General features: G+C 46.3%; 1 protein-coding gene across 1 annotated transcript in view; it reads right to left on the reverse strand.

Moving 5' to 3' along the window:
* Positions 1–1,420: 1,420 nt before the first annotated feature.
* Positions 1,421–16,467, reverse strand: part of SLC37A3 (solute carrier family 37 member 3) — a 29,042-nt gene continuing 13,995 nt past the window's right edge. The window contains exons 9-15 of the mRNA XM_053407295.1: positions 15,307–15,512; positions 14,383–14,524; positions 13,696–13,797; positions 9,967–10,014; positions 9,144–9,295; positions 6,187–6,252; positions 1,421–4,575 (exon numbers count right to left, since the gene is read on the reverse strand). Of these exons, the coding sequence (XP_053263270.1) occupies positions 4,483–4,575; positions 6,187–6,252; positions 9,144–9,295; positions 9,967–10,014; positions 13,696–13,797; positions 14,383–14,524; positions 15,307–15,512 (809 nt within the window). The 3' untranslated portion in view covers positions 1,421–4,482. The remainder of the gene's footprint in view (positions 4,576–6,186; positions 6,253–9,143; positions 9,296–9,966; positions 10,015–13,695; positions 13,798–14,382; positions 14,525–15,306; positions 15,513–16,467) is intronic.

Consider the following 16,467-nt stretch of genomic DNA (forward strand, 5'->3'; position numbering starts at 1 on the left):
TTTTAAAAGGCTGGTTGATACATACATAAAGCTATTTGTATGGGCTATATTACATTTATATGCTACTTTCTCTTCCAAAGATCTCAAGGCAATGTACATGGTTCTCTCCTACTTCCCCTGTTATCATTGCAAGCCTGTGTGGCAGGTTAGGCTGAGGGACTGTGACTGATCCAAGGTCACCTACCCCAGGTCCTAGCCCAACAGTCAAATCCTACAAATATGATAGCCAACTTGACATCAGGTGCACAGAGAGAGGAGGCTCACATGTAATTCCCCACTGTGAAAGGAAGAAACAAAGTCTGTACAGGACAACTGATTGCTGCAAAAACATGCTGTACTTCACAGTCTTCATCGCATTCTGTCACAACACCGACCTCTGAAACGGTTGCATAATTTGGTGCAATCTAAACAGAATGTAAACAAACAGATTTCTTCCAATTTGCCAAAAAATAATTTATTCATGTGAAAACCGATTTGGAAAGTTGACAGCGTTTCCCCAATTGACACAAAGCAAGAGTGTAACGAACAGTAATACTGGGGCCGGGGGGCGGGCGGGGAGAGGTAAAGTGTCTAACTGGTTGTCAGTTAAGCAAGGGCAGTGTGTTTCGAAGCACTCCTGGAACAGCCAGGCATCAAGTCTTTGGAAAGCACTGCCTTGCAAGAGTGGAGCCCAACTGCTTGTGCTGAAGCTTACAGCTATTTGGGCTCAAGGCAGACCTTCGCAGTGTGGCAGAAGTGGGTGGGGCACACTTACTTCCTTGGAATATAGCCTTAGCCAGGGGTGCAAGGACAAGCATGCTATCTCAACCCTTACCCACCCTGCCGCACTCCCCAAGTTGGAAGGAGCATCTTTCGAAGAGGAGAGCCCTTTCTACTCTTCCGGGGTTTCCAAATTGTGCGGGGATCTGGCATACGCACGTCAGTCTCCCTGACAGAGATATTCAGCCTTCACCACGCGCAAAGGTATGGGAGGGGCAACAGTGAGGGGCTGGAGGCAGTGTGGCCAAGGAGCACCACCCCCATTTCTCCATCACATGACAGGGATCAAGTAAGGGCCTGTGTCAAAATCGCTTTCCCCACAGGTTAGCGCTGCTGTCTGTCTTCACCCCTAGTAAGCTGAAACCATGTGGGCGACCATCTTGAATTTCTGAGGCAGTTCTCAAACAACCTTTTCCCCCTAGCCACACTGTGCAAAGCAGGGAGCAGAACAAAGTACTGCAGCCTTTCTCAACCTGTGGGTCCCCAGATGTTGTTGAACTACAACTCCCATCACCCCTAGCTAGCAAGGCCAGAGCTCAGGGATGATGGGAGTTGTAGTCCAACAACATCTGGGGACCCATAAGTGAGAACCGCTGAAGTACTGGACCTACATCAAAGACCCTGCTCTTTGTGGATCTCCTCAATCAAGCTACCGAATATCTTTGGGGGGGGGGGGAAGAAGAGAATAGCAGTGTGTGTGGTACATCCTGAAACTTGGAAAAGGTAAAATTAAAAAATGGAGGTTGCGCCAACACGGTGCCCTGCAGATGTTGCTAGACTCCCTTCGGCTCCAGCCGGCACGGCCAAGGGACAATGATGCTGACAGACACCATCCAGCAGTGTCTGCAGGGCGCCATGTTGGCTCAAACATTGGAGCTTGTGGCTTTCCTATCAGGCCACGTCAGCGTCTTCTAAAAAGTACCTCAGGGATAAAAGCAAAAGTGGAAGCATGAAGTACCACAGACTGCCTCGATGCTGCAGCCGAGGGGGAAGGAGCAAGGCCTTCCTACCTCTCACACAGCCTTTGCCAACGTGAAGCTACCCAGATGTTTTGGACTACAACCCCCTTCAGTCCCAGCCACCACAGTGCTGGCAGGGGCTGATGGGATCGGTAGTCCTAGGCATTTGGAGGTACACTCTGGTTTCTCTTCAGGGCATATAAAATCTTTTCTACACGTGTGGCTGTCACCAGGCTGAAGAAAGCTGCTCTGATGGATAGGATGGCAAAGGGGAAATAATGTTTTAAAATGTGGGAGATGGGAGGAAAGAAGTCTTTTCTTTTTTTTAAGGAGACACCTAGGAATCAAGCCACCACATACTGAAGATGGTGGAACTGAGCAACACACTGCTGGGAAGGCGTACAGAGCAGTTGAGCGACACAAGTCAAGGAGAGGCCTTTAAGGTAGCTGTAACATGATTCAACAATGACATTCATAAATAAAAACATTTTTTTTCTTTTTAAAAAAAGGTATCACTGTACATTAAGTTTCTATAAAGGCATTACTAGAAAAAGAACAGAAAAAAACCCTTTCCCCAAATTCATGCCTCAACAATTAAGTGTTTCTTCCCCTTCGGTCTCAGCAGCACACAAAGAAAACTGGGGTGGAAATTCATTGGCAAGGAGACATGCAAGTCAGCAACACGGAGTAAGTAAGGTTTTCTGAGGTGGGCTGAGGGTTGGACAGTCCCCAGTGACCCAAAGAATTTTGTGGTGCATTTTTTAGATCCAATTTAAATAAATAATATCTCCTTTTTGCAATCTAGGCTGACCCGTTTCCCTGCCACCAAATCCAATCAAAGAACAGGTAAGGTAGCAAGCAGTGCGCTGGATCAAACCAGATAAGCCCACAGATCTATCCCATAGGTGCCCACTATCCCATGGGCATAATGAACAGAGCTTATTTGGGCAAAAGTCTTAAGACACATGGGAATGGACAGCACACTGCTTTGCTAAACAAAACCTGGGGAAGTCGCTGCTTGAAACGAGCCTATGTACATTGACTTTTACATGCAGATGCCCTGGGTTGATGTCAGATAACAAGGCAGACGCAGCACCGGATTTGGCGACAGGTATCATCCAGAGCCTAGTGGCCTTCTACTCCCATGCCATGAACTTCCAGGGCAGACCTAGACCTTAAGCAAAAGAACATGCCAAAACCAGCTGAGCTCTCCTCTTCCCTGCTGTAACATCTAGATCAATTTGCCTCGAGCCCTGGCACCGCTAAACTGAGCACTTCCCTGCTCTCATTCCAGGGTGTTGGTTGCTGCTAGCAAGGCTTAGTGTGACAACATCAGGATGCTAACCTAGTTGAACTAGAGATTATGGAGAAGGGAAGACCTCAACATAGAAAGTCTGCACTCTTTTGTGTCCTTGTAATGCCTTTGGGGCAGGCCCAAGGATCACTCAGATCACTCCGTCAGGGTTGTGACTTGGATGACTCCCTAATGAGAAATTAGGTCTTTACTTCTCTCGCAGGATACTGAAAAGTATAAATCACCCCAGCTGATTGGACAAGGACAATATCAGATGATTACCCCTTCCCTTTTGATTGCTCATAAGCCCATTCAAACTCCTAACATCCTAAATTTTAAGGACTCTGGTAAAACCTTTGATTATCACCCACCTCTGTGAAATATTTGGCTCTGCACCTCTCCCAGAGACGCAGCCTCATTCTCACACATCAGGCAGTTAAGAGAAGAATAAATCAAGTATGGAATGCAACTGCACTGTTAAGACACGGACAGGTTAAATTAACACAGGCAACCTGGACAGGACAAACATTCGTAAATCAAAATAAAAACACAACAACCATTCTTTATACAAGAGCGGGCTAAGGATCTGGGCTGCTTCCAAAGGTTCCTGCTGTGTATTTTGTAAATACAGGGCCAGGTAGAAACCAGGAGGCAGGTGCTTGGCACAACGCGTTTACAACACACACATACACACACACACACACCAAAACCCTGCGCTGGACTGGCCCAAGCCTGATTTATAGTGTCAAGTAATGAAACAGCTTTCCCCTGACTTTGCTATTAAAAAAGCTGCAAAAAGGGGGTGTCAGTTGTAGCTATCTGGCTGCTGTCAGGTGTCCAGATGCAATTTACAAGCGACTGGCAAGAGCCAGTTTATAAAGTTATCAGCATCAAGTGGCGAGGCATGCCCCAGATTGTTCCATCTCAGGCTGCAGGTGGTGGTGGGGTTTTGCACATTTATATGATTCCTACCTCCGCCGATAAAATTCCCTCCACTGAGACAATTAGCATAATAGGAAGACAGCAGATTTGAACTCCTCTCTTGGATTTGCTCATTTTCTACCCGCAAGATTTATTTTGTGGAGGGCGTATTCAAAGCTGAAATCACCCACCTGCAGCCCAAAATGTTGTAGTCCGAGCAGGGGAGTGGGAGATGAGTTTTAAGATTTGATCCTGGTGATTGCCAAAACTGGCTCCAAGAACTGGGGGGTGGGGAGAATGTCTCTCTGGCCAGTTCTGCAAGCCCACTATAAACATACAGACACCTCCAGGTTGCAGGTGGCTGCATCGTATCTTCAGATGGTATTAGGGCATTCAGACCCAAAATTCGCAGCAGCAAATTCTTTTGTGGCCATCAACCGCGGATGTAAGTGACAAAGTAAACATGAGCTGCTTGATGTCCTGAAACTCCCTTCTGCTTAGTGGTCCTTCCTTGGACAGTTCCATTGAGTGGCGCAGAGAAGGGGGAGGTCAGCCAGCCAACCTGCGCAAACGCCTCTCTGCCCGCAGCATCTTTATTTCATTTACTATTAAAGGCGTGATGAAGAGCACCGTTAAACCGATCTGCGAGAAGAAAAGGGGTTAAGGATGTTAGCATGGCTGCACACTGGTTCAACGCCATCGTGGAATCTGCTCCCCATTTCACACACAGCGGTGAAAACAAGGGAGCTGCCTTGTACCAGATCTGTCGAAACCCAGTGCTGGCCATTCTGGACTGACAGCAGATCTTCGGCAAAGACTTTCCCTATCGCGTATGTGATCCCTTTGAACTGGCAACGCCAGGGATGGACCTGAGACTTTTGCAGATGAAGAATATACTTTGCCACTGAGCCATTCCCCATAAGAGAAACACTCATATAGGCATGGTTCCATGGAGAGTGTGCTTGTATGGTGTGTGCATTTGTCACACCTGCATTTCAACCACTTCCCTCTTTTTCCCCAGACACCTTAAAATGTTTGTACAGCACAATTTTGTGTGCATGGACTCAGACACTAGCTCCACAATGTTCAATGAGGCTTGTAAACCTGTAGAGGATTTCAGCCTGAGCATGCAGCAAGGCCTTCAAACACATTCTCTGTATTTTATTGTGCTATGTCACTTAGATATTTTTTTTGGGGGGGGCATAGAAAACTACCAACGAATGCAATAAATAATAGCGGCAGCGGTAGATCGATTACAGGCCAAGGTTTCTAGTCAACCAATTTTCTGAGGGACAAATTTTCACATTACTGCTGCACAGGATACAACTCAAACACAAAAGGGTAGCATCCCAATTTCACATGAGGAATGTTTAGGATGAAACAACATGTGCCATGTGGGCAGGAGGCGGTGGAAGAAACCTGACCAATGATAGATAGATAGATAGATAGATAGATAGATAGATAGATTCTTTATTGTCATTACACACGTGCAACATTGCACAAGTGCAACGAAATTGGATGCCATCCCTTAAAAACAACAAAAGCAAAACAACAACAACAACCAACAAACCACATTCCAGCCATGACCACATTTTGAGAGCTGAGGGGCTTAAATGCCAATGTAGTAAAGTTGCCATTTCTGCTCACCTTGGGGGCTCATTCACAGAAATGACTCCACGTGTGAAATGGAGGCGAATCAATCCATGTGAGAGAACTGCATTATGGCAAAAATTATGTGTCAGAATTAACTGCCAGGGTCCTGTGCGAATCAGTTAAGGCAAGGCGACTGTGTGGTTTGGTAGAACAGTCTTGAAACAGCGACTGTGGGAATCTCTTCCACCATGCCTAACTTCTCTAGATGAGCATAAGACTCTCTGCTTGTTGTTTCCTGACGTATAGCAACTTGTCTTAAGCAAATTTGCATTTTTCCAATGGCTTTGTGGAAAGCAATGAAGGGGGATGAAAAAAAAGAACAGGTGGGGCAATCCATCATACCTGCCCCCTTTTCCCCATCCCACCCAAACACTGTCAGCCTCCACATGCATTGTTCTCATACTGATGCTCACCTGCTTCATTTGGTTGCTGTAAATTGATAGCAGTTTGTACGTGAAGCAGAGAAAACACATGAAGTGTTACGTGAAGCGTATCTGAACGCTTGAAAGCGCAATACAAATGTTTAGTATCTTTAATCTAAAAATCCCACGTTGCATCAGTTTTCAATTAAAAACAAAAAACAACAACCAGGGCTCTTACCATCAGGCTGAAGAAATAGAAAACCGACATCCATTCCAATTTATCGTGAATCAAAGATACCAGTGACTGAAAAGGGAAGAAAATATGAGAGCTATTAAGGCTGTCAAGGGGTGGAGAACACAAAGAGAGTCTCTCCTCCCCCCCATATGTTATGTCCCTCTTGCTTTTCCTTATTCAAAACACAACCCAGCACCTCCTCATGTGGCTACTCCTTGCTTCCAAAGCTGTCAGGTTTCATCTTACGAACTCTGCTGCTATCCCCCAAAGGCCTGTTGACATTATTATTTATCAATCATTTATACAGTGCCTACAATTTTGTAGGTGCTGTAGAGAGATTTAAAAAACAGCACAGTCTCCAGGTTCAAAATCTAACAGACAAGATGTAGAGGGGTGGAAATGTGCCAGGAACCTTTCAAATTTGCTGTGCGGAAGGGGGGTGGAAGGAAAAACAAGCAAAAACAGGTATCAATTCTTAAACATGATAATGCCTAAATATAACCTTTCAAATTTGCTCTAACCTCTGAGTTACTGCCACAATCCAGGGTTAACTAGAGGCTGTAGCAAATGGGAAGAAGAACTCCTGAAGAACCGAGGGACTCTTTCCTTCCCTATTCTCAGCATAATAAAAGACATACAACTAACAGAACTGGCAGAAAAGTTGACGTGGTACAAACAGATACATCTTCATTTAGGATCATAGAATTGGGAGGGAACCAATCCCCGGCAATGCAGGAATCTTTTCCCCAACGTGGAGCTTGAACCCACAACCCTGAGATTGAGTCTCCATTTAGTAAGGATATAATATTTATTCATTCATCTCGAACATTTTCTATCCAGCTTTTCTCTTAAAGGGAACTCAGAGGGGCTAACAGCGGGGCAGGGGCAGGAGTGTCTGGCTCAGGGCCCAAATGCACCCTATCCAAGGCCTACTGTGGTACCTCGGGTTAAGAACTTAATTTGTCTTCACCTGAAACTGTTCTTAACCTGAGGTACCACTTTAGGTAATGGGGCCTCCCGTTGCCGCCGCCACCACGTGATTTCTGTTCTCATCCTGAAGCAAAGTTCTTAACCCAAGGTACTATTTCTGGGTTAGCGGAATGTAACCTGAAGCGTCTGTAACCCGAGGTACCACTGTATCTTTCTGACTCTTGGGACCCTCTCCAGGCCCACCTTCTCTACCCAGGTCACACCCCTCACTCGTCCCACTGGAATGTGTCCTTCAACACTGGCAATGCCTGGACAGTGGGGAGAGAGGGTGTGAGTGTGTGTGGAGACACGTCCACTCTGCAAAAACAACATTTGCTATTGTTGCTTTGCTTCCTTTTGCCTCTGGCCTCAGCCACCACCGTCATGTGGCCCCCCTGGAAGGCAATGTGGTCCTCAGGCTGAAAAAGGTTCCTCACTCCTGTTTTAGGCAGGCAGAACATTTTTCCTTGGCCTAGAAGCAGAGTAGAGCAGCTTCATCCCTCTTCAGAAATGAAACCAAGTGCTTATACTGAGATTCTGCCCCAAAGTACAGTGGTACCTCGGGTTAAGTACTTAATTCATTCCAGAGGTCTTAACCTGAAACTGTTCTTAACCTGAAGTACCACTTTAGCTAATGGGGCCTCCTGCTGCCGTTGGAGCACGATTTCTGTTCTCATCCTGAAGCAAAGTTCTTAACCTGAGGTACTATTTCTGGGTTAGTGGAGTCTGTAACCTGAAGCGTATGTAACCCGAAGTACCACTGTATGTCTTTTACATCGTCGTGCTCCCTGACACGTTCGCCGGGATGCGCGCACTGGGGTGGGCGGGTGGGAAAGGTCATGCGCCTCACATGCAGCCATTAAGCCTCTCTCTTTTCCAAGATGTTTGACATACTCCTGCTGTTAGCTTCCCACTATGGAAGACAGCCCCGCTTGCGGAATCTCAGCTGGTTGCTATGGAGATGCATTGTCAAGAGATAACGGCAACCTCAGGTAGAGAAAGAAGCGGAGAATGCGATTCATCAGACACAAAAAGCAATCGCCCCCCCCCCCCGGTTCCTTCAGGAACGGGTTCAAGTTCAAAAAGTGAAGAGCGGTGGGGTTAAAGAACTGGAATTCTAAAGAGGATGCTTGCCATTGTGATCTTCAGGCAAGAGAATCATCTGAGAATCCTCACGCTGCCTTGATCGGAGAGGAGAGGCGTCCGCTTCTGAAGGGAAAGGCACTCCAGAGACAGCGCAAAGCCAAGAGGGAATTTCCTTCCCCCTCCCACAGATCAGCGCTACTGATAAGTTGCTGGAATGCTCCCTGGGGCCAATTCAAAACCTACTTACAAACAAAGACGTGAACTCCGGCCCCAGCGGGCTCCTTGGCACTCCATTACGGAAACCGTAATGGTTACCTTACCCAGAACGTTAGCTGCAGTCTCATGCCATACGGACGCTTCCCCAGCTTGCCCTGTGTTCTCTTTGGCTTGCACTTCTCTGTTCCTGTTACGCAGGGCGTTAGTAACACCATCACAGGCACATCCAAGTGCCTCTGGTTTCTACATAATTGAATGGAGTCTCTCAGGAGGGCAACACCATTAGAACCTTCCTGACTCTCAGGATCCCTCCCAATGCTACGATACGATGATTCTCCCTAACCACTTTCTCCATGGATAATTTTATACATCTCTCATACATCCACCTTTCACTCACCTATTTGTCCTATACTAAAAAAACCCCTCCTAACTTTGTAACTTTTCCTTGTAGGTGGAATAGCTCCAGTCCCTTGAACCTTTTGGCTGCGCTTTTCTAGCCGTACAATATTTTTTATCAGGATCGATGCAGTGAAATGTTACCGGAAGGAAGATCTTCATGGTGGCTAAATCTTAAAACCCTCTGGCAGTTTATTTCACCCTTTAAAAATGTGGAATATCAGAGCCTTCTGCTCTTTGATCCTTCTCAGGTAAAATTTCAACAGGTGCTTCTGAACCCTTCTGAATCTCACCTGGCCCACAGCTGCTCCAATGCTCCCAGTGCCATCCACAATCCCTGTCACAGTCGCCAGAGCCTCGCTGCTTCCTTTCACCATCTCCTGACGCCCCAGGTCTGCAGAAATGGCGGAACTGATCATATTGGAAGGGCCTCCGATGAAAAAGCCTAAGGACCATCGAAAGAGATTAAAGAAAAGAATTGAGACTACTGCAAAGGATGGGCCTAACAGTCTCTGTTAGGAAGCCAAAATGTTTTTCATCTGAACTCGTTAACCCTGCCATATACCCTACAAATACCCAAGAAGGCACCTTTAATCGAAATGACTCAATTGAAAAGCAGGGAGTTCCAAGATTATGCAAAAATTGTGTGTTATTTTTTATGGCTCCTTCACAAATCAAAGAACCTTGCAGCACCTTAAAGAATGAAGCATTTATTACGGCATAAACTCTCGTGGATTAAAGTCTCCTTCACTGCAGGCATGAACCTTTATCCCACGCTGGCAGGTTTGTGTATGCACAAATCAGCCAGGAAAGGCTGGCTTACAGGTAAGCCAATGTAATGTCTCCCTATGTGACGTCCTCCAGCCTGGCCAGTGGTCAAGGATGAAGAGCTGTGATGCAGCAACATCTGGAGAATGCCGTGTTGGCTATCCCTGCTCCAGCCCATCTGGTCCATCTCCATGAGAGGAAAGGAGAAGAGAATATGCACCATCCCCTTCTAGCTATGGCCAGGTGAGAATTGCAGTGCCCTAGAAACCTAACAAATCACACTTTTACTCCAATACGGATGGCAGGATGAAATCTGCCTTGTGTCCAGCCACACTCCTTTCCCCTTACCTGTTATTGCCATGAGAACCGCATTGATAAGTTTGTCATTTGGTGAACCTATAAAAAGAAAGGAATCATAGAATCACTGAATTGTAGAGTTGGAAGGGACCACGAGGATCATCTGGGCCAACCTCCTGCAATGCAGGGATCTCTTGCCCAACATGGGACTCTGAGATTAAGAGCAGAAATAAATGCTTCAAGTTTGTAACTACCCCTTTGGCACGAGTCTGAAAAGATCAGGAAGGAATGAGAAGCTGATCATTAAAGCTGCTTCACCAAGGCTATCTGGGAAACTAGCTTGATCCAGCAGCGCTCTTATGTCCTCATGACCAACCAAAAACTCAACCTGGCCAAGGCGATGGGACACTACATTGAATACAAGGCTAGTACAGTAGCACTGTGGTTCCTGTACGGCTTAGTTGTCAAACAAATCGGCTCCCAAACGCCGCAAACCCGGAAGTAAGTGTTCCAGTTTGCAAACGTTTTTCAGAAGCTGAATGTCCAACACAGCTTCCGCAGCTTCCGCCTGAGTGCAGGAAGGTCCTGCAGCCAATCGGAAGCCGCGCCTTGGTTTTGGGAGTCAAACGGACTCCCAGAACAGATTAAGTTCGAGAACCAAGCTACCACTGTATGGGCCAGTGAACTGCTGGAATCACATCAGTTCTTTTGATCATTAGGAAAGGGATTGAAAATGATATGCAGATATATGGAATGATCCATAGCAAACTTGGGTCCCCAAAACACTTCAAACGACTGGCTGTTTTGGATGAATTCTGAAGAACAGAACCATTAGGAAGGACTCTGAAACAAGCACATGTTTCTGTTTTCTTTTGTTTAATTCTTTTGGATAACTCTAAGGATACAAATGTTTTGGCATCTTGTAAGTTTATTTACTTTTTCACAGCCTATTTAGAAAACAAGCAAAAAAATTATTATTTTTTTAAGAGAAGGAATTGAAATCAAAACAATCAGTATCATAGCAGTGTTATAAAAATCTATGGGGCACCTGCACTCTGAATACTATGCACAGTTCTGGCCTCCTCATCTCAGTAAGGATACTGTAGAGCGGAAAAGGCTACACAAAAAGGGGAACCAAAATGATCAAGGGATAAGAAAAACTGGGGCTTTTCAGTTTGGAGGAAAAAATGACAAGTAAATGAGGGCATGACAGAGATGCATGCAATTATGCATATTGTGGAGAAAGGGATCGCAGGTAAGCTTTCTTCCCTTTCTCGTAATACTAGAACTCTAAGGAAGCTGAATCTGGGAACATACAGGACAACAAGCACTTTTCCCACACAGCACATAGTTAAACCAGGGAATTCACTCCAACGAAACACTGACTGCTACTAGTCTCTACCTGCACTGTCTTGAGGCAGCGTGCCTCTCAATGCTAAAGGTAAAGGTAAAGGTACCCCTGCCCGTACGGGCCAGTCTTGACAGACTCTGGGGTTGTGCGCCCATCTCACTCAAGAGGCTGGGGGCCAGCGCTGTCCGGAGACACTTCCGGGTCACGTGGCCAGCGTGACAAAGCTCCATCTGGCGAGCCAGCGCAGCACACGGAAACGCCGTTTACCTTCCTGCCAGTAAGCGGTCCCTATTTATCTACATGCACCTGGGGGTGCTTTCGAACTGCTAGGTTGGCAGGCGCTGGGACCGAGCAGCGGGAGCGCACCCCGCCACGGGGATTCAAACCGCTGACCTTTCGATCGGCAAGCCCTAGGCGCTGAGGCTTTTACCCACAGCGCCACCCGCGTCCCGTTAATGCTACTCCCGCGTCCCTCTCAATGCTACTTTGCAGGAATCCCTGGTGAAGAGAGTGCCGTAATACACAATTCTGTACTTCCCACAGGCATCTGGTTTGCCATGTAAGAACAGGATGCAGGACTAGATGGTTCTTTGTCTTGATTCAGAAGGGCTTTTACTCCTAAAACAGCCTTTGCAGGACTAATAGGCTAGAGCAGGGTTTCCCAAACTGGGGTCTCCAGCTGTTTTTGGAGGACGGTTCCCATAATCCCTGACCCACTGGTCCTGCTAGCTAGGAATGATGGGAGTTGTAGTGCAACAACAAGTTGGAGACCCAAGTTTGCAAACCCTGGGGCTGGAGGTTTCCCACTGCTAATTTATGCATTACAGTTTCTCAGGCTGAGAATGGAAGATTTTCCACAATCACCCATTGCATGCCTGGAGCAATTATTCCCAAATCCAGGAAGCCGCTCCACAAGACCTGCCTCAGCACAGTAAGCAGGAGCAATACTGCTACTTTTCACTGCCATCTAGCTGGCGTAAAATTTGAAATGCATCACCACCTGCTCTTATTGGTACCATGGCATTCACTTGAGAAACATGCAAGAAAGAGGAAAGCTGATCTTTCTCTTGCCAGAAGAAGATGGCCAGTTACACAACACTCTTAAGGTGCAGAATTCTGCCCATTAAAGAGTTTGGTGTGACTCACAAGAGCAGACTGCATAATCCTATGCCTGCAATATCTGCATGCAGCGAAAGACATTTTAAACAGTTTGTCTTGCAATTTGTGGGATGCAACAGATGGTCCTTGAGCTAGATCCTAAAGGAGTGGGGTCAGGATGAAGATTCTATCTGTGTGGTTTCTGCAGCTGCTGTTAAAAGTTGCAAAACAATGAGGCAGGGGAAGGAGCAATGGAGAACTTCTGAAACAGCTATGGGATATTAGCTCCACCCAAGGACTGATGGAGAACAGCAACAACCGGGAAAAGATAAACATGGTATTTTACAAGGACAGGAAGAAACACCACAGACAAAATAATTGCAGCACACAGGAAGAACAAGGATGTGGTTTGAACGCTTCACCTGTAGATTTATTAATCATTTAATGCGTCAATACGAATGGTAGTCGTTAATATTGCAGTTGTTGCATAAGGGATTGTTACGGTTGACTGGAGTGCAATTGAAATTAATAAGAGTTTGGAATGCAGAAATAAAGTAAATCATCAAACCATCAATTCTAGCACATGGAGTGCCATCTAAATTATATAATTTGGCATCTGAATGATTGGTATTAGTAATTGTATTATAATTTGGAATGGTTATAATGAGGCTATTATTGGATTATTGTAACTGAAAACTAATAAAAATTATTATCAGTGGGGGTGGGAATTCTGTTTGTACATAGCATCAATCCTTTCTGGCCAGATGAAAAACTTACAGGGAGATCCAACAACGCAGCAAGAAAAGCTCAGTAAGCCAGAGTGGTAACAGTACCTGAATCCCTACAAAAAAGTCTCCAAGTCTGGCTTGCTCACTGAGCCAATGGTGGAAACTACTTCTGATGGCTACAAAGCTCTCACCTACCCCACTTTAAAGGAGGTTGATGTGATACATGGAATGCACAAATGGATGCAGATATGCCTGTGTACAGACGCAACACACAATGGTGTTTCATCCATGCAGGCCACCCTGTATGCCCTTTTTCTCACTCACCCAAACTTTTCTTTGGGGGCTTCCCCAAAGCACTTGGCTGACCACTGTTTGGACCCCTGGGTCTGATCATCCAGCAAGCTCTTCTGATTCACTTCATCTGAACTCAAGGCGAGCCCAAACCCTTGCCTTATTAGACATGAAGCAGTCATAACACATTTCAACTCTCTCCTTGATTACGTATCATTGAAGCCACACCATGTGTTGAACTAGAGAAGACAACGTGCAAGTTACACATGACCCCACACTATTAAACCCCATACCAAGCAGAGAAGTACTCACGGCTGTATCCCAAGAGAGATGCAATAGCCAAGATGAGGCTAACGGCTAACACCGGGGCTCTCTTTTGCAGCTTGTCAGAGATGAAGCCTTGGATGGTGCCACCTGCAGAAATAAAAGTGACATGGGGCCTTCTGGGTAGAAGTGCAGAAGACACTCACTGATGTGCCTTCAATGGTAACTGCAATAGCAGGCTATAATTTACTACAAGCAAAATACAAAACAAACGGAGGATTGGCTGTCACTCTTTAAAAGCAATGTGGCCTAGACATTGAGGCCTGACCATCCTGTACAGCTTCATGGGTCTCCTCGTGACTCTGAATTCATGCCCAGATTCCAGATGTGGAAGAACACGTCACCCCACAGATGTTGCTGAACTCCAACTCCCCCCAGTCCTAGCTAGCAGTGTCAATGAGAGATGTAACCCAACATCTTGTGGGGGGCCAAAGCTTCTCCATTCCAGTCTCTCATCCCATCCCAGACCTCTGCCTCCTGAGCTCACTATCATACTAGGTCTTAATAAATATACCCTAAATGCAGCAAAACATATCATGAATAACAGGCAAATGGAAAGCAATTTAAACCACTGAGCCAGTGCAAAAATGGTGCCTGCTTTTCCCCTCCCACCCAAATCTATACTCAAGGAAGGAAAAATGGGGGGAGGCAGCAATTTCATGTTGTTCTGCATACCTATAATCCCTCCGACATCATACCAGATCGACAGCTCATCAGCTTCCGCCTCCTTCCATCCAAAATTGTCGTAGAGGTACAAAGGCAGCCAGAAGAAAAAGGAGTAGTTCACTAGCTTCAAGCAGGCATAGGCCAAGGAATACTGAAAGAAACACAACCCAATGGAAAGCTGTTAGAACTGAAGCAACGCGAGCATAGCAAGCACACCGTAATGGAGGAAGGAGGCCTGGGTTCAAATGCCCAGCTCTGCCACAAGGTTCACTGGGTGGGCTTTAGGTAAAGTCTTAAAGAATCACAGAGTTGGAAGGGACCCTGACGACCACCCAGTCTCAATCCCCTGCAATGCAGGAATATGCAGCTGTTCCTTACGGGGACTGAACCTGCAACCTTGGTGTTATCAGCACCATGCTCTAATCAGCTGAGCTACCTTGTGTCGTGCATCTCTCTGCCCAACTGGCTTTGCTATTGTGAATACAAAAAGGGAAGCCTCAAGAAAGCGGATTTTTACAAGACATCTGAAGGCAGACCTGTTTAGGGAAGTTTTAAATGTTTGATTGTGCTTTTAATATTCTGTTGGGAGCCGCCCAGAGTGGCTGGGGAAACCCAGCCAGATGGATGGGGTATGTATGTATGTATGTATGTATGTATGTATGTATGTATGTATAAATAAATAAATAAATAAATAAGGAATTTTTGAAGTCTCAGAGACCCCAGATTGAAAGATGCTGGTTGCCCTCACTAAATGATTGTCCTCCAAGAAGGTTTCTTCCAGATGTTGTTGCCTTGCATCCTTGGCCCGAGGCCCATGGGGGTTGGAGTCTTGACAACATCTGGAGGGCACCAAGTCAGGGAAAGCTACAGAGATCCTTATGGAGTACACAGACCAGGGTGCCACATATTCCTAACAACATCAGGAGCCCTTACCAATATAACCCCAGGTAGACAACAAGCCTGAAAAAATCCAATAGCCTTGGGCTGGCGTGTGTTGCTGCCGCCGCCACTGTTGCTCAGATCAGCTGCCTGAATGGAGTAATTCTGATCATCGTCGTCGTCGTCATTGCTACCAATCAATGGCTCACTGACATCTTCTTCAGCAGAACTATCGCCCTCTTCGCCAACGTCGGGGAGGCCTAGAAGAGCAGAAGGGGCCGCAAATTAAAAAGAAAGGACAACACCATCCCCTCTCCCAGCGATCACTTTTTTGGGTCATTTTCTCCTCCCTTCTGATTGGCTCGCTTGCTCTCCCATACCTCAGTCCTCCTCCTTTGGCTTAGAAACTCTTCTAGATGGTGTTCTGCAGAGTCGCCAGTTTCTACCCCTGGTCTTCTAGAGCACTCGAAAGTATCCTGTCTGATCCTGGCGTCGGCTCTCTCTGCTTTGAGTGTCTGGCCATTAGTTGGAAGACACAACAAATTAGTGCATTCCCTATATGGCTGCGGCTGAATGTCCCCAAAGTGCAAGTTCTGCATTGCTGACGGTGCTGCTGGTACTCAAAAAGCAGGAGATACTTTAAGTCTCTCAGCAGCAGTTCTAGCGGAGGAACAGGGAGGAAGACTCTGTGCTGTAGGCTTGCTAAGGAGCTACTTGAGTTAGTTTGCCACACATCCAATGTTAACCTGTCTCCAAATCTGCCCTGCTTCTACAACTTCCTCTGCCCTTCGCAGACATATACGTGTGCATACATGGGCACCCAACCCCAATCTCATCATTGAACTTGGAAACTCCTAACCTTGGAAAGGCTTAGCAGCTTCAGGGAAGAAGAATGTTGGGAGAATGTAAGAATAGCCTCACTCATATTTCTCCATCAGCAGCCATTCTATCTGGTTACAACGCTTTGGCTTAGAAACTCTTCTAAGATGGGTGTTCTGCAGAGTCACCAGTTTCTACCCCTGCAATGCAGGAATCTCAACAAATATGCATCCATGACAGAGGGCCATACAGTTGTCCTAGGTCAGGGTTTCCAAAACTTGGGTCTATTTTTGGACTAGCAGGAGCCAGTGGTCAGGGATGATGGGAAACTGTAGTCCATAAACAGCTGGGGATCAGAGTTTGGGAAACCCTGTTCTAGACACTCTTTGCAAACAG

This window comes from Podarcis raffonei, chromosome 10, assembly GCF_027172205.1.
Source record: "Podarcis raffonei isolate rPodRaf1 chromosome 10, rPodRaf1.pri, whole genome shotgun sequence".
Taxonomy (NCBI): domain Eukaryota; kingdom Metazoa; phylum Chordata; class Lepidosauria; order Squamata; family Lacertidae; genus Podarcis; species Podarcis raffonei.